Genomic DNA, 25,375 nt, shown 5'->3' with positions numbered 1-25,375 from the left:
ATCGAACAAAGCTCAGGTTGGACTTCTCACACAGGATCAACACCTGATCCTCAAAAGAGATCACGTTATATTGGTGAAGGGTCGTCTTGGCCAGCAAGGGCTTCTCTGCTGATCTACTGTATTTTAGAATCACTGACTTAATGATTGAATGTAACATAAATCTGTATTAAATGATTCCTAAAAGTCCATTCTCTTCCATAGTATTTCTCTCAGTCGTGCTACTACAAGGAGACTTTCTATTCAATCAGATTTCAGCCGTCAGGTCATGTGTCGCCGGGGAACGAAGGGAACTGTGAAGCGCTTACAGCAGTTCCCTTTTGCTACAGATGCGATTTGCAAAAACTGACTAGTGTGCTCTCTGACCATCCAATCAGCGCACTAGTCAGTGTTTGCAAATCGCATCTGTAGCAAACTGTACAAGCTCAAACATATACCCAAACCTATTTATTTAGTCAAGCCTTTTGCCAGTAGATTTTGGAGATCTGGAGGAATCATGGAGTATTTGGAGAAATGGGATTTTTGGAAAATGTTGTCTCCCTACTCACGCATTCATTCAAGTTGATTGTGGTGTGGTGTTATCCCAGAGATCCCTCAAGTCTACACTGCCTTCTGGCTCTCCATTTCAGTTGTGCTGCGATGACTTGTCTTGCCGGAGCCCCTACTTACACCCAGATCACACTGTACAGTGTGTTTAACTTTTATGTAAGAATAAATATAATTAATAATCCTTATTTCTCTTTCCCTGTCACCTCCTTTACTATCCTCTCTGACTTTCTTTCTCTTTCGAGGTAAACATGCTATTGAGGTACCAGTGACCAGTGATCCTGTACTTTCCTTCTGTCAAGATCTGCCGGATTCATCCCTACCTCTTTTTAATTGGAGAACACTCCGTGTAGCCAAAGATCGCCCCACATGAACCACCTAAACATCCATGTAGTTACTGAGCAACCTAAGAATTATGAGGATGGTTTTGCACTTTAATAGTAACAGTCTGTGACAATGGCTCAGGATTACATTTGACATGAAAAGTTCACTGAACAGTTCATCGCAACAATGATTAATCTATAATGAATGGAAATTCAGTGCCACTCATAAGGATGGATTTTCTTTCAGAGTCTGGTTCCTCTAAAGACTTCTTCCCCATGAAGTCTCAGGAAATTTTTATTTGCCACAATCGGCACTGGCTCGCTTATCAGGGATATACTTTTAGAGAGATACATTTAAAATGTACAATCCTAATATATTTATCTATGTAAAGCTGCTTTGGGACAATGTTCATTGTAATTGTAAATTCATCCATCCATCCATCCATCCATCCATTCATCCATCTATGCCATACCCATCCTTTTCTGTCTTATTCTCATGTTTATATTATATAATTAATGCAATAGTGTGTGTGAGACAAATAAAAAAACTTTTTTTGATCACAAAACAAAATCTGTGTTTATTCCAGTCACAGGATTGCCACAAATGCCACAGAACCTGTAATTTTACACACATATCATTTGTAATCCCACATTAAATTACAATCTGTAAAGGATACATCGATTTTTAGAAAGCTGGTTGGTACTCAAAAAAAGAAAAGAAAAAAAAAAGGAATAAAGAAATCCACATAATAATCAAATTAGTTTAATCAGTGTCATGATAGCTAGCTGTTTTCAGGAGTAAGTTTCTTTTTCTATAGTTTGTTAGTTTGCATAGCTCAATAACCATCCACAGACCTTATATAGTATGAACCCCCTCTCCACAAAGTACTACAATTAGAAAAATCATTCTCTCGATTACAGCGAAACCTATATTTATCATCAACCTTTAATGCCCTTTGGAATACATCTGAAGAAATCCACAAAATGCAGGGAGCTGGTCACTCTGTGAGCCATGTGAGGAGCTGAGGAGTGTAGTAAGTGATAATAATGTCTGCTCCTAGAAAGAAAAAAAAAGAAAAAAAAATGATTTAAATCTGGCTAAAAACATTATATAGATATTCTGTATACAGACGCATGTGACATAACCAACAGAACCATGACAATCACGTGTTAGCAAATCAAACCCAAATAGCAATGTACAGTATAGTGTCTAATCAGCTAATATTTCCAAAGAGGGTTAAAGGCCTTGCTCAAAGGCCCCAATCTTGGCGATACCGGAGCTTGAACCCCCGACTTTCCAATCAGTAACCCATTCAAACTTTCTGTGGTATAACATTAAGTGTAAATAAATAAAACAGAATAAATTAACAGAAGAAGCTTCTGAACCAGCAAATAACACAAATAACCAAAGCTTACACATGACTAAATAACACAGCCTGAACAGTGTAAAAGTGTAGTTCTTTTAGTCCCACCTGCACGCCGAAAAGCGGTCATTGCTTCCAGGACGGCTGTACGCAGGTCGAAGGCTCCGGCTTGAGCTCCGTGCCACAGCATCGCAAACTCCCCGGACACATTGTAAACCGCCAGTGGGTGCGTCGGGTGCTGAACCAGAGAAACACCATTATTATACATACAGTATCTCCCAAAAGTGAGTGCACCCCTCACATTTCAGCAACCATTTTATTATATCTTCTTGTTCCCTCAGTACACAGAAACGTGTTGAAATTGTTTGCTGTGGCGTTCAGATGTACGTTGCAGATGCGGTAGTCGTGAAGTGAATAGAAAAAAACGCTGAAATGCTCCTTCGGTTGCTTTTCAACATAAATCGATATAAAATGCCTCATGCACGAAACAAGTTCCTGCTTGTGATTGGTGTCGGCATGAAATACACACCTTATCCTTGACCTCCCTCAGAATATCCAGATAAGGCAGTCCTGGTTTCACCATTAGCATATCGGCTCCCTCTTTTACATCCCGATCCTGAAGAAACAAGAAAACAGTGATTCCAGTAGCGTCGTGTTCTGAATAACATGCTGCTTTCAAGTTCATTACAAATTAATATACACTCTAGGGATAAACGTTTGTGGACACCTAATCATAATTTGAATGTGCTTTTAAACATTTGGACCCCATTTGGATCTTATGTAGGTGTTCAGTAGGGTCAGAGGTCAGAGTTCTTAATGGAGCTGGCTACGTGCACAGGTGCATTATTTAATCGATTTGGGTCTCCTTGTTCAAGTGAATGGATATTGTTATACTACCACATGTAAAGACTTTCTATAGGGCCTCCAACTCCATGGTAACAGTTTGGGTAAGAACAAACTATGGTTCAAAAAGTCAGGTGTAACAATACTTTTGTCCGTATAGTGCATTCTTTTGATCTGGATCTACTTACACAGGCTCGCAGTGCCAGTCCTCGGGCACCAGGGGGTAGCTGATAGCATCGCCTGTCTCCAAAGGCTGGCTTGGACTGAGCAGCATCCCTGTAACAATCAGATTCGAGTTCTAATTCGAGTGTATCAGACAAAACCCGAGAGGCTTCATGAAACTGCAGAGGAGAGGGGACATGTGGGAGATTGACCAATAAACATACAATTGAAATATCATAATACCAGACCTGGACAAATTCACACATTTGATGTAGAAGCTTTAGATTTGAACAGCAAAGAACGAAAAAACAAAAGTACAGTCTTCTAACTAATAAATGAAAAAATAATATACAGAGCTCTCGTTTCATCAAAATCGTTTATTTTTAAATATATTATTTAATATATCGATAGCTGAAAAAATCAGGTGTTTGAATACTTTTGTTCACATATATGTACGATACCTGAATGGCCCGTAGTAACAGGAAGCGAACTTGGCACTGTAGCTCAGCACTGAAACCTAGGGAGGAAACGGGATTTTATCAGGTGCTTTCAAAAAGGGGAGTTGTTTTAACACCTGTAGATCGAACACTTATTGTGGAGCATTTTATCAACATTATTTTATGAATCTATTTTTTTTAACTAGGGATCAGCAAACTTTTTTCTGTGAGGGCCGCATAATTTTTCCTTTCTTTAATGTTGGGCCGGTCGATCTTTAACAAAATAATTACATGCGCCAGATTGACTACCAGTGTTATTGTGGAAATTTTAATATGATTTCAAATGTATTTATTATGAATGCTGGATTAGTTGATTATTTCGTTACGCACCATACAGACAAATAAACAGTACTTTTCGAAAGATATATAACCTATTAAAAGAGCATTATTAATATCATAATGACATTTCTTTTTAGATTCATTGCTATTGAAATCAAAACATTTCCTTACATATGCATATGCCTATGAATGGTGGATAAATCTAACAAATAAATTAGGCTTGCTAATAACCAAAAGTCGACCGATAGTGGATTTTATTAATACCAAAAGCTCATCATACTTAATTAACCGAACCGATTAATCAAACAATTATTTTAATTAATCACACTCGCGTGTAAAAACAAACAGCACGTAGCGTCAGCGATTCGCCTCTAGAGGTCGCTCTCGCAATTACAGCGAACAGGAAGATGGAAAAACTATCGGTATAGATTTTTAGCGATAGCCGATAATTCCATCAAACAACTATCGGTGCCACAACCTCTATTTATAACTAAAATTTTTGTTTGAAAATTTTATATGAAATAAAAATTTCTAAATGTGTCTCTGCCATTGTTCAAAAAGTAAAAATTTATTTCGTTTTTCAGTTCTTAAACCCAGGGGCAAAAATATTATCCTCCTATACATCATGCTAGAATATTTACTCAAATATAGCAAGCAATTAATACATTTTTACATTGAATTAAATATCATTAAAACATTTCATGAAAAGTACAGAGTTTTTAACACTTAAAAGTAGAATATTTAAAAATAGAAATAAAACTAGATGATGGCCTAATACATTTACAAAAAAATGCTCTTTAATGCATGATAGTTAATGAAATAATGTATTCTAATTTTGATATTATATGGTCCTATATCCCCAAGCTACATTCTTATACATCTTTTCAAACTTCTGATGACCAATTTTTTTTTTTTAGCTTCTATACAAAGACCTACAACTTCGATTTAAAATGTACAAAATGCCGTTAGAGGCAAAATATGTGAAGGTTGAATCAGGAGAATAGACCCCTGATATTCACCTTATTGCCAACATCATTGGATATGAGCGCTTGTTTAATGGCTGCGATGCGTCCATCCATCATGTCTGACGGAGCGATAATGTGGCAACCTGAAGACACAGAGAGATACAGATATATTAATGAATAAAGGATACAGTTATAACAGGTGTTAAAACAGTTAGGTTTTTTTAAATTTTTTTTAACTAACCAGCTTGTGCGTACGCCAGCGCCACCTCGGCCAGTCTCCTACAACTGGCTGCGTTATCCAGGGTCCCATCTTCATGCAGGATACCTGAAGAGGAGAAATGAGAACAGGAAAGTGAGATCAGATCGCTACACAGGGACAAGACCATCACACTTTTCAGACAATGAAGAAAAGCATGCTGACCGCAGTGCCCGTGTGACGTGTAAGGACAGAGACACACGTCGCAAGCCAGCACCAGATTAGGGAACAGAGCTCGCAGTTTCTTCACAGCTTGAACAGCAGGAGTATCTTCGGTGTCTGCCCCAGAGCCTCGCTCATCCTGGAGGAAGAACATTGCATCAGGATCTTCATAAGCCTGCCATCGCGATGTAAAAAACTTGCTTTACACACCTTTGCGATTTTGGCAGGAACTCCAAAAATCAGTACGCATTTCAAGCCTTTTTCCACTAGAGGGCGCAGCATACCTTCTAGCTTATTAACACCATATCTGCAATCCGAAACAGATAACACAGGTTTAGCACTAACATAAAAACAGTCTACATGGACAAATGTTTTGGGACACCAGACGTTTCCAGCCATATGTAGTTACTCCTCAAACTATTCCCACAAACTTGGGAAACACATAACTGTACAGAATGTCTGGATGTGGTAGCATTAAATTTCACTTTCACTTAAACTAGGAGACTCCAGCATGACAATCCAGCTCCATGAAGATCTGCTTTACATGAGTTGGAAGATGTTTAAGGGCTTGAGTGGCCTGCAATTTAACTCTGACCTCAACCTTATTGAACACCTTTGGGATGAAATGCCCCCTAGTGCCCAAAAACTTGCACTGCAAGCCTGTGTACGCATTTCCAGATTTAAAAAAAAAAAAAAAAAAAAGAAAAAAAAAAAGAGTGCACTTCCTGGAAAAAAGTATTGGGATGCCTGACTTTTACTCAAACTTTTACCACAGAGTACTCAAACTTACTCAAACTTTTACCACAGAGTACTCAAACTTACTCAAACTTTTACCACAGAGTTACCACACAATTCCAAGGGATGTCTCAAAGTGCGTTAGCATTACATTTTCCTGTTCACAGCCACAGCTCAATAAAGATATACTTTACATGGAATAGAGTGGAAGATGCTGACTGCACTCCAGAGCTCCTCACCTCACCTTCATCAGTAAATCACCACAACAAAAATCCAGTGGAAACGCTTACCAGAAGAGCGGCAGCAAATGCGGACTAAATGTGAAATGATATTTTAAAACACCACGTACGAATCTTATAGTCGGGGGTCCACAAACTTTTGTTTATTTAGGGTATTTTAAAATTAGCAAAAAAAATGTGGAATATTACTGGAGTTATACAATGTTTTTTGTTTTGTTTTGTTTGACTGTTAAAACGAATGAATGAGGGTGTGTTCCTTTAAAAAAAAAAAAAAAAGAACAAAAAGAATTTGGTGTTTATCTTTGTTTTAGGAGGGCTGGCGTGAGGATCCACCCAGTGCATAGCTTATCTACTCTCTCCAGCCTGGACCCCAGACTCAACCTTAACCTCAACCTACAACTTCAGCATCTACTAAAGCATTTATAAAGGTTCTCAACAAACTTAATTGTCCAACAAAGTAAATGGTTACCTCGCTTGGCCTGGTAGACTCGCAATCGGTTCCACTGCATCAGGACTGTCACTGTGTAAAAAAACAGAACACTCGTTTAACACAAATCCGTTTTAATGTCACGTGTAAACAGCGTGCAAGTAGAAGTGATCTTATATCGATCGGTAACAACGGCATATTCTGAGGCATTTTATTCCTCTTACATCACAATAACTGGTCAACCATTACAACTCTTTATGTTATGGGAAGGCAGGTGGGTTCGCTCTCATTATCACTTACACTAGAGCAGCTACAAATAATCGTTTGCGCTTTATAAGACTGTTACAATCCTATGCTTGGGATGGTACTGAGAAAGTGCTAAACTTACTAGGAAAATCTATTTAAAAAAAAAAAAAAAAAAAAAACACTGACACTGGAGACTCCTTCCATAAATGCTAAATAAATTAGTCGGTTTTGTTGTAAATTCTGCTTGAATTTGGATTTTATTCCTAATTGATTCTATTTGAATTCTTTTACATTTTTATTCAACTCTATTATCCTTATAAACGTTGCTGCTTGTGTGTTACTGAACAAAACATCTGTGTTCTGCATATTATTTTATGACTGTTATTAATAATGATAATAATTAATATAAAGCATCAGCCATCTAACTTCTATTGTTCTCTGCTATAATGATTAACCTGAACCAATAAAAGAAATTGCCTCCACAAGGAAGCAGAAGAATGCATTACGTTATAAAGATGGGGTAGATCAGATTGTCAGGTCTCAGGTCTGATGCACACGTCTGCCAGTATCTGAGAGTGGGGTGGAAGTAGCCACTGTGCAGGATGGAGTCTGCCGCCTGTGCCATTTCCTGTAGATAACAGCCAAGATGTCATTTACTAAACACCCAGCAGGAACTTTCTTACCAAAAGAGTAATAAATGTTTACCCTGAAACAACTCTGTGAACCCTACTTGTAAAAGATTTTGTCACTAATGTAGCCGTGTCTGGTTTAATGACATTCCTTGCGAACTTCATGCGCATGCATGTGAAAGAGCTTCGCTAATCAAACAAGTACATTTTTGCTTGTTTAAGACTTGAGTTTTCTCACGTATTATTCCCCTTTCATGAGCACAAACTTTCATGTTTTGTAAACAGATTCATTCTAAACACAAAATGTTATATATATATATATATATATATATATATATATATATAAATAAATTTTTTTTTCTCTTTTAAGAGTTAACAATGCTACTTTTTTTTTGTCAAATATCATGTAGATCTCAGTAAATATAATTTTGTGTTTAGAATGAATCTGGTTATAAAGAAGGTTTGTGCTCATGAAAGGGGAATAATACGTGAGAAAACTCAAGTCTTAAACAAGCAAAAATGTACTTGTTTGATTAGCGAAGCTCTTTCACATGCATGCGCATATACACTACAACACTACTTTGTTGATTTTGATCAGCACCTGGCAACATATAAAAGAAATAAATAATAATAATAATAATAATAATAATAATAATAATAATAATAATAAGTGTTTATTAATAATAATAGTTAATACTAATAATAATTTGACTATGTGGCAGGAAATGCAATAGATGCATTTTTATGAATAAATATTTGAAATTAGAACCTAAAATATCTCTATCTGATCATCTGGACACATTGCTGAAATTTTGGAAAAGAAATAAAACTAAACTCATTTTCATGTAAAAACAAAAACAACAACAACAACAAAAAAAAAACCCATTAAGATCATTAATGACTTGAGCTGTAAGTAGGTGAATAAGTGTGACCTCATTTTGTAGCTAAAACTCAGTTTCCTGTAACGGCGCTGTTTTTGCGAAACGCCAAAAACACAAAAATTGAACACTAACACAAGTATTCAATACAAGACAATTCTTGTGTCAAAATAATTTAAAATAAGAATAATACAACAGTTTTTCATTTCAGACTTACTCAAGCGTCTGGTATCTGCTCTTTTCTTGTTGTCTTTTCTTAAAACTGTGCACTCGTCCAAGCCGGGCTCATGTGAGCTGTCGCAGAAAGGGGTGCCTTTGGGATTTATGGTCTTATCGGCTTCCGTAGAACGTCATCCCTCCGCGACGGTGCATAGAAACTAGTCACTACGCTCTAGTGGTTATTTCCACCGGCTCTGTTTCTTTATATTTCGTAATTTATATTGACGCAGTTATCGAAAATGTGACGTTTGCGGGTTTTAGGATGCGCTGTTTGGGTTAAGGTAAGACTGTCTTCCTGTTAATGTGCTCGGTTCGATCAGGGTTGTGAACGATAGCTTAGCTGGCTCTAACTGAAATATATATATACGTCGCCTAGTACAGCTCCAGTACCCGGATATACAATATATAACTGTCTTACAGTCTGAGAGGTTTGGATTAAAAACGTTTTAAAATATATGAGATAACGGGACAAAAAAACAGAACAGAAACGCTGAATATATTCGTAAATATAATATTTTGCTTGGACATTCTAAAACGTTTAACGTGAAATTTTTTGAGGTGAGTTAATACGTAAGAGAGTGTTTTTAAAAGACCAAACTCAGTTATCAGATTAATAATAAAACATGCTAAATACAGACAAGCACAGGAGTCCACAATATGAACGCTTAATACGTTTAATTACGCGTCATGCCTTTTTATCTTTTAGAATGTCGACCTTAATGTTGTACAACTGTATCTATATATTGCTCATAATAATGATGATGATTATAATAGTAGATTTGTGGGGGAGCAGGTTGAGAAGAGCCTGGAAGAGGTGGAGGTACGTGCTGGAGTGGAGGGGAATGAAAGTCAGTAGGAATAAGACAGAGTACATGTGTGTGAATGAGGAGGAGGGCAGTGGAGGGGTGCGGTTGCAGGAAGAAGAGGTGGAGGAGTTCAGGTACATGGGGTCAAAAGTGCAAAGTAATGGAGAGTGTGTTAGAAAAGAGTGCAGGCAGGGTGGAGTGGGTGGAGAAGAGTGATAGCAGGAGTGATTTGTGATAGAAGAGTATCTGTGAGAGTGAAAGGGAAAGTTTATAGGATTGTGGTGAGACCTGCGATGTTGTAAGGTTTAGAGACAGTGACGTTGAGTAAAAGAGAGGAGGTGGAGCTGGAGGTAGCAGAGATGAAGATGTGGATGGACAGGATTAGAAATGAGTTTATTAGAAGGACAGGAAATGTAGGACGTTTTGGAGACAAGGTAAGGGAGGTGTGATTGAGGTGGATTAGACATGTGCAGAGGAGGGACATATCGGTAGGAGAATGCTGAGGATGGAGCCACTAGGAAGGAGGAAAAGAGGAAGACCAATGCAGGTAGTTGGGTTGAAAGAGGCAGATGTAGAGGACAGGGGATATAGAGGACAGGTATGGAGGCGGATGATCTGCTGTGGTGACCCCTAATGGGAGCAGCGAAAGAAGAATAAGAATAGTCAATGTGTTCTTGTCACTTATTATTAATCATTTCTGGTTTGTTGAGTAAAAAAAAAAAAATCACATTAAAAAGTCAACTCTGTCCATAAGGGTCTGTAAAATCTTACTAGGAAAAAAATATGTTATGAATCGTTTTAAAGAGTGATTTGACCGAGCAATGCATCGTGAATCTGTGTAGGTTCTGTACAGGAAACAGAATCGATTAGTTTTGTTCTCAACTCTTCTGGTCCATATCGTTTGTTCTTTGGTCAAAGTGACTCCCATAGACGCTATTAAGGTGATTAAAGGAACGAAATTATCATTTAAATATTTGTTTATTTTGATAAACGAGATTCAAACAAGCGAGTCACCAAAATGATCCGATCTTCACATCACTAATGTGTTATAATAGTTTCAATAGTTTCAAGTTTTATTTGTCATATGTGCAGATGTCAGTGACAGTTTGTACAATGAAATTCTTAAGTGAGGATCCAGGCAAATTACAACAATAATAAATATTAAACATTAAATGAGAAGGGGGGAAAAAAACGAAAGACGAAAAATGAGAGAATAATGAGGCATAGGAAAGTTATTTACAAATACAAATTATTTACAAGTGTGCAGAAGTTTATATATATATATATATATATATATATATATATATATATATATATAAAATGTCCGGTGTGGCGACCCCTAATGGCAGAAGCCGAAAGAAGAAGAAGATTTATATATACAATGTGTATATATATATATATATATATATATATATATATATATATATATATATATATATATATATATATATATATATATATGAAATGAATTATATGATTATTTAATAGTTATATAAGAACGTAAAGGTTTGGTGTGCAAAGAGATGCAAAGATTCGTAGTGTCTAAGGAGGAGGAGATTCTGCACCAGAGCGAACAGCCAGCACACCAGGAGAAAAACGACACAGTAGTGATGGGAAGATCGGATCATTTTAGTGACCTGAGGTTGTTTGGAACTCGTTTATCAGAATGAACAAACATTATTTCTTTTCTTTCCTTTGATCAGAAATGATATAAAATGTAACTTCTCGTTAAAATTCTGTCATCAGTGTGTTGCTGTATGGATGTACTGAAATGCAGTCACTGTCTGTGTGCCATATTCAGAGTTTGGTCGTAATCAGATAAGGACATTATATTGGATTTTATCCTGGAGGCCTACATTGTTAGTCCTTTCCACAAGAAAATGTATCCTACTCGTGGTTTTTGAGACAGAATCATGCCGTAATCTCCCTTTAGAGGATTATTGCCTTTTTTTTTTTTTTTTTTTTTGTATCTGGTCTTGAACTTGTTTTAACACTGTTTTCAATGAATCTTTTAGAAATGACCTAATTTTGTGCTTCATAATTTTCAGAATGCAACAGGACAAAATAGCGATCCAGGCTTCATGAGCTGCTGGCCTGCCATCCCCTAAAGCGGTACAAACCCCTTCGCGCCATGCTTTTCTCTCTGCGCGAGCTGGTTCAATGGCTCGGCTTCGCCACCTTCGAGCTCTTCCTCCATCTCGCCGCGCTGCTCGTGTTCAGCATTTTCGTGGCTCTCCGTGTGGACCTCCTGGCCACGGTGAGCTGGTGGCTGGTGTTCGTGCCCCTGTTCGCCGCAGACGGCCTCAGCACCTACTTCACGGCCATCGTCTCCATCCGCCTGTATCAGGAAGGCGAGGAGCGGCTGGCCGTGCTGCGTCTGCTCTGGGTGCTCACCGTGCTCAGCCTCAAGCTGGTGTGTGAGGTGCTGCTTTGCCAGAAACTCGCCGATTACGAGCAGACGCGCGACCCGCTCTACGGCCTCATAGTCTCGCCCCTTTTCGTCCTCCTGCAGCTTCTCATGATTCGAGCATGCCGTGTTAATTAATGTCAACATGGCCATTGGCATTTTAACCATCTGGCTCAGTCCACGTGATTTTGAACGAACGTTCCATACACGTTATTTGCTAACGTTATTCAAATCAGAGGGAAACTTGGGTACAATTCAAAACTGCAGCGTTGATGACATTCATAAGCCTTGTGTTTTTTTTTTTCCTCCTCATAAGGTCTTGACTCAAGTGTGTAAACCTGGTGTCATTTTATCCATTGAAGTGAATTCAGTTTTGTGTCGATGCTTGTTCTTTTTTTTATATACAGTATATATATTATTGTTATTATTTCTGATGTCCTAAATGCTGAACGACTTTGCCTTTTATTTCTCTCTTGAAATTCTTCTACCTGTGTAATGACAACACAATTTTTTTTTGTATATATTGTAAATAAATCAACATACATACACTCATTTGTCTCGTGCTATCTCTCAATTCTCTACATAATGTCCTATAAGCTTCCTCTGAGGTCATTTCTTTTTAGTTTTTCTTGCTCTGTTTTTGCCTTTGTGACTATGATATATATATAGTTTAATTATTTTAATTCAGACTTGACTTAATAATATATAATAATAAAAATCTGAAACATGGACTGAACTCTTTACCTACTGTATGTGATAAACATTTTTTTTTTTTTACAGTAAATGATTCAATTTTTACTGGGAAGGAAATGACAGCAGGAGGGAGGGAGGGAGGGAGGTGGTAAATTAGGATTTTGGATCTGAAGGTTGTGAGTTTGAATCTCAGCCACACCAAGCTGCCACTTTTGGGCCCCTGAGCAAGGCCCTTAACCCAATAGGTGCTCAGTTGTATAATTGAGATAAATTTAAGTTGCTCTGGATAAGGGCATCTGTCGAACGTAAAATTTAGAGGAAAAAAATGTAATTAAACTTTGTAGCTACAAGTTTAATAATATATAATTCATTCTAGGAAATATTTTCCTTTAAACAACTTTTTTTAGATTTTGGAAACAAAAAACTACCAAACAAAAAAAACGTTATATACTGATGAATGTCAATTTGAAGTGGAAATTAAATATTCCTGTAATAAAAACAAGTAAGAAAAGGGCAGAAATTACAGAAGTCCTGAAAGGCCATGCATTATAATATTTGTTTTCTTTTTTTTCTTGATCTCTACATAAACATTGTTTATTGTTTTTACTTATTTTTTTTTGTGTATTTGGCATAAGAACCTGTTCTAGAAGCAGCATAATGGATAATAACCATAACACTTTTGTTATGTCATAACTTTGGAAAAGAGAAAATTAAGTCGTGATCACGAGAAAACAACTTCTGTAAGATATAATGCAGCATGTGAAAAAAAATCTATTCGAAAATGTAGTGAGCATTGACTGACCACAAAGTGGCGCTGTTGTACAATATAATAAATTATGTATGTTGCATTTGCAGTTGATTTGACATCACTTTTGCAAATTATTTTAATTGCTTATTCTTATAGTAAATAAATATATGCAACCCCCCCTCCTTCCCCCCCCCCCCCACACACACACACACACAAACACAACAGGAAAAGAGAGGATTTAAAAGCACACTGGGGCTACTAAAAATATTTTATGACCAGTTGTAGAACATGTATAATAATAATCATAATAATTCATATTATTGTATACAATTATATTCTATATATCAATGCATTGTATATATGGTGGTTGTTTGTTGTCAAATGTAATAGTGAACTGATTTAATATCAATTAATAATCAGTATTTGTATTGATTTAACAAATACTCAATATATGATTAATAATCGTGCTATTTTTTTGTTTCTTTGTTTGTTTTGTTTAAATGCTTTCCAGCTTTGAAAAATCCTTAGATTCTGACATTAAACACACGAAACACATGATGTAACCTATTTTTAAAATGCACAGCTTCCTGTGTTTGGAGTTCATTGCACAGAAGAACTCTGGATATGCCTTACATTTTTATTGTAACTGAACTTTGGCTGAATGCTGGTCATGTTGTAGACCTACAGCCCATTGTGTAAAAGCCACAGCTGTATAAATCCACTTTACCACACCCACAACCTAGAATAGACTCCCTCTCACTCTCTCTCTCTCTCTCTCTCTCTCTCTCTCTCTCTCTCTCTCTCTCTCTCTCTCTCTGACTGTTTCTCCTTCTCATTTCCTGGCATTAGTCATTAAAAGGAGATATATCCTACTGATATATTAATATACTTTAAAATGAGAATAAAATAGGGTGCTCTGGTAAAGCCAGGCCTATATATATATTACAGTGTTTATTTATGATGCCTTAAACATAACCAAAACTGGATTGTGTTAGGTATTGAGCTGTTCCATCAGATGAATAATGCTTTAGAGAATGTTACTGAATAGGTTTGATCAGTCAGAGTGTTTGGGGTGTGACACTGTTTATATTGATCATTGTGTGTAATTGTGTTAGTAAATAACAGGGTGTGGCTGGGCGGATGTGACGCAGTGGCCTTGCGCTCTTTATTTCTGATAGAGAATGAAGGAGATTAATAAAAAGGGGGGGCGGGGCGATATGCAACTTTTAGGCGCGTCTTCAAGGAGCAGGACCAACCCAGGGGCAGGGATGCATTCTAAAGTTATGACGTGAGCGATTACAGGTGCAGGGGGCGGGGCTACTGCAGGCAGGCAGGGCAGGCGGGCAGGCAGCATCACGGGAGAAGAAGCAACATCGGGACGAGGAAGATGTGCGGATAACAGCGCGGCTGCTCGCCTGCTTCTAAGCCTTCGTTGCTCAGTGTCCTCTCCCTCCCTCCCTCCCTCCCTTTCTTTCCTTCTTCCACCGCTTTCTCTATCGTTGTTTGGGGCTTGACATGTCGGCCGGGGACGTCGGTGTGCTTCGCCAAGAGGCCGGCAAAGAGGGCTCAAGAATGCCGGCCTGGAAACGAGAGCTGCTCGAGCGGAGGAAAGCGAAGGGCGGCGGGTCCGTGTCCGGGCCAGGTGTCGACTCCTCCGTCTCTTCTCGGGTTAATGGCGAGCTAACGGGAAGTGGCCAGGACGAAATGAACGGAACGAAGCGGACGTACACCATTACGCCCGCGGGGAAACGTAGCGGAGCCGCCGCCGGCGCTACCGCCGCATCCCCAGACGTGTCACCGGTGAAAACAAAAGACCCATGGTCGGCCACGGAGCTGGGCGACAAAGCGACATCATCGCTAATGATGGACAACGGCGTGCTCCAGGAGAGCCTGGGTCCCATTAAGGAGAATCCGTTTATCAAGCTGGAGAAGGAGCGCAAGAAGCGACGGGAGCGAGAGAGCGCCTCTCGGCCGCTGCAGCACATTTTGGAAATGTACGGCTCCGTGCCCGGGATCCGCACCATCCGCGCCGAGAACATCATCATCATCGAATCCGATCCGGACTTCATTCGCTCCTCGGGAGCGCAGCAGAACGGCACGGTCAGCGGATACAGCTCGCTCAGCGACCTGCTGGACCGCAGAGGTAGTCCGGTTACCGAGATCCACGCGAAGGAAGTGGTGATCTACGACACTGCGCTCAGCAAAAGCGAGGAGAACCTGAGCACGCTGGGTCGCGGCGCCTACGAGATCTCCGACCTGGCGCAGGGCACGGTGAGCCGTATGCTCCAGAAATTCGACCGGAAGTGCGGCAGGTTTCATGGCAAGTCTCGCAGTTCGGAGAATCTCCTAGACTTGGACACGAGTCCTGTCCTGGCATCTCCTCGAGCCAGATTCCATCATCCAGACGTGGTGCCAAAATGTGAGCCGTGCCCACAACCGGGCTCTCCTGTTCGTATCCCTGCATACTACAGCCAGCCAGTCTTCCAGAGCAGACAGTCTTCAGAGAAGAGACACCAAGAATCTCCTAACGGCTCTGAAAGTAGCAGTCCTGTTCCCGGATCTCCTAAGTCGGTGTCTTCCTTCCGACGTCGTTTTGAGGCAGTAGGCGGTCGCAGTGTCACCGTGAACTCTAAAGAGGAGACAGAGAGGAGTCCAAGCATGTCTAAGCCTGTCAGAGAGAGGGACTGGGACAGCACTGATGGGGTGTCCAAAGCCAAGGTGCCATGCTCTCCGGAGAGCTACTGTGCCCGTGCCGAGTCCTTGGCAAGCCCCACTTTGCCCTCAATTTCACCCAAATTTGAGATCCGGCCCTCGCCGCGCCCAGATCTGTCTATGTTGCCTGCCAACGATGTCCAGGCTCATGCCCTGGCTAACCTGCGTCTCCAGTCACGCAATTCCTTTACCGTCATCCCAAAGCGGCACGGGGTTCCGTCTGCGCCTGGCAGCACCGCACCCTCCAGCCCCGTTCTTTTGCCTGCTTGCCCACAGGTAGAACCTTCAGTGCCCTCTGTGCCAATCCCTGCCCTTCCCATTTCAGCTTCTCCAGCTCCAGAAAAAATCGTTGTGACCTCTGTGCCACCTGTGCCAGACAAAACAGAACTGTCGCTTCCCGAAACGCCTAGCTCGCCCACCTTATCCTGTGATCGCTCGACTCCTTCACCTGATTTACTCACAAAGTCAATTTCTATTCCTGAGCCGTCTCTAGAGAAGCTGCCCGTTACTAATATCGACGACGTAGTGGTAGAGTCCTCGCTGCCCTTCCCCAGCCCTATGGTGCAAAGGAAAAAAGGAAACACATTTACAGTTGTCCCAAAGCGCAGGACAGAGGCCCAGCCTAGCACTCCTGTAGTGCAGGAGCCAGCCCAGGAACCTGAGCAGGAACCTGCTGCAGTGCCACAAGGGTCACCGTCCACTGCGGAGGCTCCTTATGCTCAGCTGGGAACGCTGCTAAAAAAGCGTTATCCTGCAGCGGAAGAAATCCAGGTGATCGGTGGATACTTGTCTCTGGGCCGGTCCTGTTTGTCCAAGACTGGCTCTACAGGAAAGAAGGTAAAATCTGATTTTAAAAAGCTTGGGTGAATTAATCAAGGCCACACAAGCACATTTTGCACAATGAAATCATATAGATCTAATCTGAGTGATTATTTTTTTCTATTTTCTATGAGTTGTAGAGATCATCCTGTAACTGTATGTGGTCTATAGATTTACGCATGAACTCAAATGTCTGTATGTTTCCAAACATAGTAACTCTTCCTGGTGCTTTACTGAGTGCTCAAATACCATATTAGGTAATTTCTATGGACCGCTGCGTTATTTGGGTAGTATATTATTCTTGGGGTTTGCTGGAACACGAGACTTATTGTCCTGACAGGATTGTCAGATATTTAGTTTGGAAAACTTGTTGATTCGACTTGACTTGACTTGATCTGTGCATTGTTACTGGGAGCTAATGCTTTTTTGAGGTCTTCAGCTTCAGATGCAGATATAAAAAATTTAAATCTTTATATACTTTTGATTAATAACTAACATTCATGTATTATACGAGAGAATATCTGGGAGATTTGTTACAGGATTGGACATCGTGGTACACTAATGAGATTTTGTGTTCTATTTTAATAACATTGATTTTCTTTTCACTTAGAGTCATTTAGCCCCAGATTGGTTTATGTCTCTGTTTTTAGCTTTATTAATCTTTAATTAAAATATCTACTAAATGTTTTAGAGCTTTAAGCTAGAAAGTAGTTCATTGCTTGAATTACCAGATTTTTCCTAAAGCTTTCAGTTTAATTTGACTAAATAAAACAAACACTTTTTTTCTTGAAAGTGTCACATGGTAAATCTTGATTTCCTGATTTAAAATGTATAATAAACGATTGAACTCAATTCCTGTGGTTGGTAGATTGAGATTAGGGCGGTGCAGCCATGATGGTAAAGCTGTGGTCATCAACAGGGCTCAGAGATGCAATGCTGACTTATCATCCTTAAGTGTTTTATAGGTTCACACATCGTTTAAACTTTAAGATAAGTCACATTTAATGCAGTCTGTTGGTTCAGACTAGTTTGTTTTTCACATGTAGGTGTGTGTAAATACAGTTGTTTGTGGAAAATTAGATGGTCAGCTGGCTGCTATCAGGGGCTTTGTTTTAAATAAGGGCACAGTCATGCTTCTGCAGATTCTCTCTAACAGCAGACCTTGTGGAGTTTTTGCTGTTATCACGGGTAATTCAGTTAGCAGAGGTTGTTCCCTTCATTACGTTGTTTTTCCATCTTTGTTGATCTGCTACAAATGAAAAACATTGCGAACTTCCTCTTTGAATCAAGACAGAATTAGATCATATACACAAGATGTCATATTGGACACTGAAGAACTGCACATGCATTCCAACTTAACGGTGATGAACCTCCAACATGTGATCCCTCTAAAACAAAAATTACCAGTAGATATATATATATATATATATATATATATATATATATATAGATGGTCTGTTATTCTTTTAAAAACACTAGACAAAGCTTTTACTCAGCAAATACATACTTAGAGTCTTCCAAAATGTCTCTCCACTTTAATACTCGAAAAAGAAATCCAGGATCCTTGAAGGACCTCATATAGCTGATGTTGCTGATGTAGTTAAAATACTGTAAGAGTTCATTGTTGTAAGACTAATAGAGCTGCTCAAATGTTTCACTTTACCTAGCTTGATCCTAGCTTGATAAAAATAGCCATTAATGCTGGCATGGCATTAAAAGAACAACGAATAAAAATCCATCCGTCCATATTGGTGTACATAAGATAAGATAAAACTTTATTAATCCCGAAGGAAATTCTTGTACCAGAGACTGCTCCAACAAAAGAATGCAAACACGTAATAGTATTGCACATTATAGTTTTAGTTATGAAAACAAAAAATATTGCACATGATATAGTTAAATAATATTGCACATAATCGTATAAAATATATTATACATAATAATATGAAACCATTATTACAGAAATAGCTTGGTAAATACTTTGACTCAATAATTATATACAGAATTGGATTTGAACCCAGTTTAAGACTTATACCTGAGGTGCCCAAACCTTTTCCTTTAAAAAGCCAAAAATTTTATTTGGTTGAAAAAAGAAAAAAAAAACAGTTGTAAAATAAAGATCTCATTTATGATTTAATATGTAAAAAATTAATAAGTAGAAAACATGACTCTAAAACTAATGCAATTTTATTTTCAAAGTTCTAGTTCAGTAAAACTTATAGTACAATAAAAACAATTTATTGTGCAATAAAGTCAATATCTAATACAGATATTCACTGACCCCTAATGAGACACATGAAGTCATAATAGTATTCACCCCCCATTTGTTTCATGTTTATGGCCCTATATAAAATTTCAGAAGCCCAAACTAGGGTTTGTGGGCCAATGTTGACCCATAGTGACCTTTGATTTAGCCCACAAGCCCTAGTTTGGGCATGACAGACTTATAATTATGACCAGTGTTCATAGTATATATTGCTAACATGATCAGCTACTTAACAGGTTTCTGAGGAGATTTTTAAGTAAAAATTTTTTGCGAAAAAATTCAGCTGACCAGACAGAATTCTGACAGGATTTTTACATATAAATATTCGGTCTTTTTTGGGAAACTAGGCAGGTAATTTTTATGTCGTATTTTTTTTTATTGTGTTTTAATCCTAGCTTGCTAACTTGAAGGGATATTGAAAGCATCTTTATTCGTAAGTCTGTTATATAAAAGGTGTTTTGATTTGAGTATGAAAACATTTTCTTCACCCAGTTATGCAATATGTTAAATGTAAATGTAAACTAAAATGCAGTCTTGAATGACAAAATGATGAAATGTCCATGCTAGACCTACCAAAAATTAACGCGTGTTTTTTTTGTTTGTTTGATTTTACAACACCAGTCCCTCACAACTGTCAGTGAGACACTTGTATTGTATTGTTTTCAATACATTTTGAGATCGAAAGTCGCAACAGAGCAGATCTCGTTTCACATTGTGACAGATTGAGACGGCTCCCTTTTTAAATCCCGGTTAGCCATATATTCACATGACCTCTTTTCTAAAGACCTCTCTGTGGTGTATGTCACGCCTAGACAGGTACAACACGTCTCTCTTTAAGCTGACCACAGCAGCCTGACTGCTAGTTTCTAGACCCATCAAGAATTAGCTCTTTTTTTCCTCAGCCACTTGACATACAGTGAGGAAAATAAGTATTTGAACACCCTGCTATTTTGCAAGTTCTCCCACTTAGAAATCATGGAGGGGTCTGAAATTGTCATCGTAGGTGCATGTCCACTGTGAGAGACATAATCTAAAAAATAAAATCCAGAAATCACAATATATGATTTTTAAACTATTTATTTGTATGATACAGCTGCAAATAAGTATTTGAACACCTGTCTATCAGCTTGAATTCTGACCCTCAAAGACCTGTTAGTCTGCCTTTAAAATGTCCACCTCCACTACATTTATTATCCTAAATTAGATGCACCTGTTTGAGGTCGTTAGCTGCGTAAAGACACCTGTCCACCCCATACAATCAGTAAGAATCCAACTACTAACATGGCCAAGACCAAAGAGCTGTCCAAAGACACAAGAGACAAAATTGTACACCTCCACAAAGCTGGAAAGGGCTATGGGGAAATTGCCAAGCAGCTTGGTGAAAAAAGGTCCACTGTTGGAGCAATCATTAGAAAATAGAAGAAGCTAAACATGACTGTCAATCTCCCTCGGACTGGGGCTCCATGCAAGATCTCACCTCGTGGGGTCTCAATGATCCTAAGAAAGGTGAGAAATCAGCCCAGAACTACACGGGAGGAGCTGGTCAATGACCTGAAAAGAGCTGGGACCACCGTTTCCAAGGTTACTGTTGGTAATACACTAAGACGTCATGGTTTGAAATAATGCATGGCACAGAAGGTTCCCCAGGCACGTCTTGAGTTTGCCAATGACCATTGGGATGATCCAGAGGAGTCATAGGAGAAAGTCATGTGGTCAGATGAGACTAAAATAGAACTTTTGGGTAATAATTCCACTAAACGTGTTTGGAGGAAGAAGAATGATTAGTACCATCCCAAGAACACCATCCCTACTGTGAAGCATGGGGGTGGTAACCACATGCTTTGGGGGTGTTTTTTTGCACATGGGACAGGGCGACTGCACTGTATTAAGGAGAGGATGACCGGGGCCATGTATTGCGAGATTTTGGGGAACAACCTCCTTCCCTCAGTTAGAGCATTGAAGATGGGTCGAGGCTGGGTCTTCCAACATGACAAGGACCCGAAGCACACAGCCAGGATAACCAAGGAGTGGCTCTGTAAGAAGCATATCAAGATTCTGGCGTGGCCTAGCCAGTCTCCAGACATAAACCCAATAGAGAATCTTTGGAGGGAGCTCAAACTCCGTGTTTCTCAGCGACAGGCCAGAAACCTGACTGATCTAGAGAAGATCTGTGTGGAGGAGTGGGCCAAAATCCCTCCTGCAGTGTGTGCAAACCTGGTGAAAAACTACAGGAAACGTTTGACCTCTGTAATTGCAAACAAAGGCTACTGTACCAAATATTAACCCTGACTTTCTCAGGTGTTCAAATACTTATTTGCAGCTGTATCATACAAATAAATAGTTAAAAAATCATACATTGTGATTTCTGGATTTTTTTTTTTTAGATTATGTCTCTCACAGTGGACATGCACCTACGATGACAATTTCAGACCCCTCCATGATTTCTAAGTGGGAGAACTTGCAAAATAGCAGGGTGTTCAAATACTTATTTTCCTCACTGTATATCTCTTTTCAAGCATTTGGCTGGAATTGGGAAATTGTGGCAGCGTTAATAACCTATAATTTGTGTGAAAAATCTCTTGGCATCGAGATTCATTGTTTGCTATTGTTTTTTTTTTCTTTTCTTTTTGTGGACTAGCTGTTCTTTTCCAGCTGTTTCCTTCTAACGACTTCAGATGCTAATTTTTCATACTTACCTTCTCTATTAGATTCAGGTTTATGGCCTAATTACTTCACATGCTGTTTGCTTTAAGTAGTTTCAGTTGGACTTTGCAGTTTTTTATGATTTGTGGGTGGAAAAAGTTCAACCAGTCCATGAAAAAATGTCCGACATAAAAGGTTGTATACACAATTTGGACAGACGCAGAGTCGAAACACTTTTTGGCAGTGCCAAAAAGGAAATTGAGAAAGGCCTGTTGGAAGCTCCAGATGCTTTTAGACAGTCAGAGACCGTCTCTTTTTGTGCTCTTACATTTTAAATTTTATTAAGTAATGTGTTATTAAAAATGGTCAGGGCACATCTGCCAATCATGTGGCGCCAATGAAATAAATTAAACTCAGAATCAATGAAAAATGTGATCTCTTGATTTTGACTTTAATTGTGGCATGTTTTTTTTTTTTTGCCACAGCTGGTTTAAATATTTCAGCAACTGCTGATGATCTGTGATTTCTTACCCGGAGTCGACTCTAGAGTTTATAAAGATGGTGAGAAAAACAAAAAACATCCAACTGAGTGGTTAATTCTGTGGCTTTGTTGATGGGAGAGGACAGGGTAGAACAGCCAGACTAAGAGACTCAAACATGTTTCAACGTGACAATGCCCCTGTGCACAAAGCCAGCTTAATGAGCTTTCATAGGTTGGACTGGAAGATCTTGAGTGGCTCTGACCTCAACATCCCCTTTAAGAAACTCTGACTGCAACCCAACATCTTCCCAGTAGAGCGGAGGTTATTACAGGAAATGGGGACTGAATGTGGAATAGGATATTACAAACTCATATGAATCCGTCAGGTGTCCACAAACTTTTTTGTCTGTACACACACACACACACACACACACACACACACACACACACACACACACACACACACACACATTATATAATGTAGTGGCAAAGTGGATCACAACCCATTTTTAAGTATAGAAGCATAATTCATGGGTAGTGTAAGAAATGTAAAACCGACCTAAATATCAGGCCTTAATCTCCTTGAATAAAAAACAAGCAAACAAATAAACAACCTGTCTATGACCATATTAGGACCTCTGTAACAATAATACTTCTTGCGCTGGCTGTAAATGTATTTATTATTCATTTATTACGCATCCCAATAATAGCGCAAGTCATCAGTCATCACTTCCTCTTTCTCTAAATACAAAAGGTTTAGTTCATCTTCTGGAAATAAGTCTTGTATTGTTTGGACAGAGGAACCAGAAAAAAACCTCATAGTGAAAACGTGTGGTCTTCAGGAGGTGTTCATGGGCATCGGCGAGGCTCGAGATGGGAAGGGGTGTGTCATGTGGAGGGTTTGTTGTCTTTGTGGTTTAGACTTTGACTCTGAGCTGCCCTTATGGTACAATAATGACATTTAGAATTGCTACAGTGAGGCGCACTGTAATCGGTGTTTCTGGTTTTGAACTATAATTAGACTTCCACGTTTTATTCAAGTGCTTTTAATGAGTATTTACGAGCAGTGCCTGGTGTTACCCTGCTGAGTAATGTGTTGGAATGCTGAGCGACTTTTGAACTCGAGACTATAAGGAAATAATGAGAAATACATCACGTTTTATAGGTTCAGATGCGAGGTGAGCATTGACGTGTCTGTTCTTTTTTGAGAGTCTGTTTGCTTGCTGGAGTGGATTAGACATAGGTGTGGCTCTGATGTAGCATCTCGTCACAGGGTGTGTGTGTGTGCGTGTGTGTGTGTGTGTGACATTTACTTTAAACATGTGCATGAAGTTTAGCGAGCATTTGGCCTATTGCTTGCTACTTAAGGACATTTTATGCAAAGTTGTAATCCTTACACCTCGCAAAGTCATAAGAGCTGACAGTAAAGAACTCACGCAAACTTTCAGTCAGCAATTAAAATATTCAGACAGGGAGAGGAATATCAGACAGTTTTGTCTTTGTGGGGACATTTGGTTGGTCCTTATTAGGGTAACTACTTAATTACAGAATGTCTTTTTTTTTCTTTGAAAAAGAAAGCGTTTTTTTGTAGTTGAAGTATAAGATTTATTTAAGATTATAATTTTTTTTTTATACACATTTCTTTTAAATATGTCAATGGCAGGTCCCTTCAAGGATAGCAAGACAAGTTATGTGTGTGGGTTTTTCAGGTGGGAAACTCAAAAAAGCTATGATTGGACTAAAATGTGATATTTAATGCATTTCAGTATTTTTATTTTTTATTTTTTATTTTGGTTTCCCCGGCCTACATGCTTGTATGAGGCATTTTATTTTATTTTATTTTATTTTATTTTATTGTTTTTTTTTTTTTTTTTTATAATTTTTTTTTTTTTGTAACGTGTTTTTCACCATTTTGGGGCACTTAATGGTGCAATGAATCAGTGGTCCCCAGCCCCCGGTCAGTTGGTACCGGGCCGCAGAGAAAGAATACATAACTTACATTATTTCCGTTTTATTTATTATTTGATTCTGAACGATGTTTTATTTTGGAAAATATGCATGTCATGTTGCCTCAGTCACATGTTTTATCTACATTCGCTACCTTATTAAAGGGGCTCCGGCTGCTAACACATAATACACTACTGCTAAATTGAAAACCCCAAGCGAGCAAACTGAACCAAAAACAACACGGTGGATTCACGTTTATTATCATATTTAGAAAATACCAGTTTTTATGCCGATTGTATCATTTTATTTTGTTGTATTTATCTGCCACACATTAAAGGCCGGTCCCTGAAAATATTGTCTGACATTAAACCGGTAAATTTTTTTCAATTATGCCTTAACGTTCAAAAATATTAAAAAAGGGACAGAAATCCATACCGTTTTTGTGGCTGAATCTAAAATAGTATCCTATATAGTGGACAACAAGGTTTATTGAGCCATTGGGTCTCTGTAGTGAGCATCTGAAGTGAATCATAAAAAAGCATCACCCTTAAAGGAAGAAACTTTGAAGGAATTATCGGATTTGTTGTTCTTTCGTTTGCAAAGCACTCGGTGTAACGCACTTTCTCTGTCTGGCGTTTTTATAACATCATTCATATTCGAATGCTATTAAAGTATTTCAAGTGTGCCGTGTGAAAGGAATTCAACAGCCATCGATGATTATATTTCATTTAAATGTTATTGTTTTGTACTTTTAAAAGCTGTTTTATTTTCCTCAAAATTCCATATCAAACTAGATACAAATTTATTTGCAAATAGTATGTAGGGGTTGAGGGGAAAAAAACGCTTGTATTCTGAGAGAGATCGCAAGTTTGTGTAAATTTACATATAAGGAAACTCGGTAATGCAAACCTCGATCGATCGCCTCGAAACAAACTACAATGATGAGTTTTCAAATAAAAAATCGAACACAAATACACTCGAAATGCAATGTGAATTTTGATTCGTGGTTGTCATTTTCAGCTCACTGTGAGCTTTTCCCTAATATGGAATATTTGTGGGCGTCACTGAATGCAGGCTAGAATGTAA

At 38.7% G+C, this 25,375-nt stretch overlaps 3 protein-coding genes across 3 annotated transcripts in view; 2 read left to right on the top strand and 1 right to left on the bottom strand.

Annotated features, from left to right (window-relative positions):
• Positions 1-1,390: 1,390 nt before the first annotated feature.
• Positions 1,391-8,901, bottom strand: alad (aminolevulinate dehydratase). Its single transcript, XM_083531632.1, has 12 exons — positions 8,766-8,901; positions 7,548-7,669; positions 6,838-6,888; positions 5,605-5,701; positions 5,398-5,533; positions 5,218-5,301; positions 5,031-5,119; positions 3,697-3,752; positions 3,262-3,349; positions 2,760-2,846; positions 2,339-2,468; positions 1,391-1,923 (listed from the first exon to the last, which is right to left on the bottom strand). The coding sequence occupies exons 2-12, from the start codon at positions 7,664-7,666 to the stop codon at positions 1,865-1,867; spliced, it is 996 nt and encodes a 331-aa protein (XP_083387758.1). The 5' UTR covers positions 7,667-7,669; positions 8,766-8,901; the 3' UTR covers positions 1,391-1,864.
• Positions 8,902-8,907: 6 nt separating this feature from the next.
• On the top strand, positions 8,908-12,709 carry tmem203 (transmembrane protein 203). The gene is made up of 2 exons (XM_083531651.1): positions 8,908-9,048; positions 11,622-12,709. Exon 2 carries the CDS (start codon positions 11,705-11,707, stop codon positions 12,116-12,118), a length of 414 nt encoding a protein of 137 aa, XP_083387777.1. The 5' UTR covers positions 8,908-9,048; positions 11,622-11,704; the 3' UTR covers positions 12,119-12,709.
• A 1,997-nt stretch (positions 12,710-14,706) lies between these two features.
• tprn (taperin) overlaps positions 14,707-25,375 on the top strand; it is a 29,535-nt gene continuing 18,866 nt past the window's right edge. The window contains exon 1 of the mRNA XM_083531584.1: positions 14,707-16,970. Within this exon, the coding sequence (XP_083387710.1) occupies positions 14,937-16,970 (2,034 nt within the window). The 5' untranslated portion in view covers positions 14,707-14,936. The remainder of the gene's footprint in view (positions 16,971-25,375) is intronic.

The sequence above is a fragment of the Silurus aristotelis genome (assembly GCF_946808225.1).
Source record: "Silurus aristotelis genome assembly, chromosome: 26".
Lineage (NCBI taxonomy): Eukaryota > Metazoa > Chordata > Actinopteri > Siluriformes > Siluridae > Silurus > Silurus aristotelis.
Note: the sequence above shows the minus strand (reverse complement) of the source record. Positions and strands in the feature narration are given on the sequence as shown.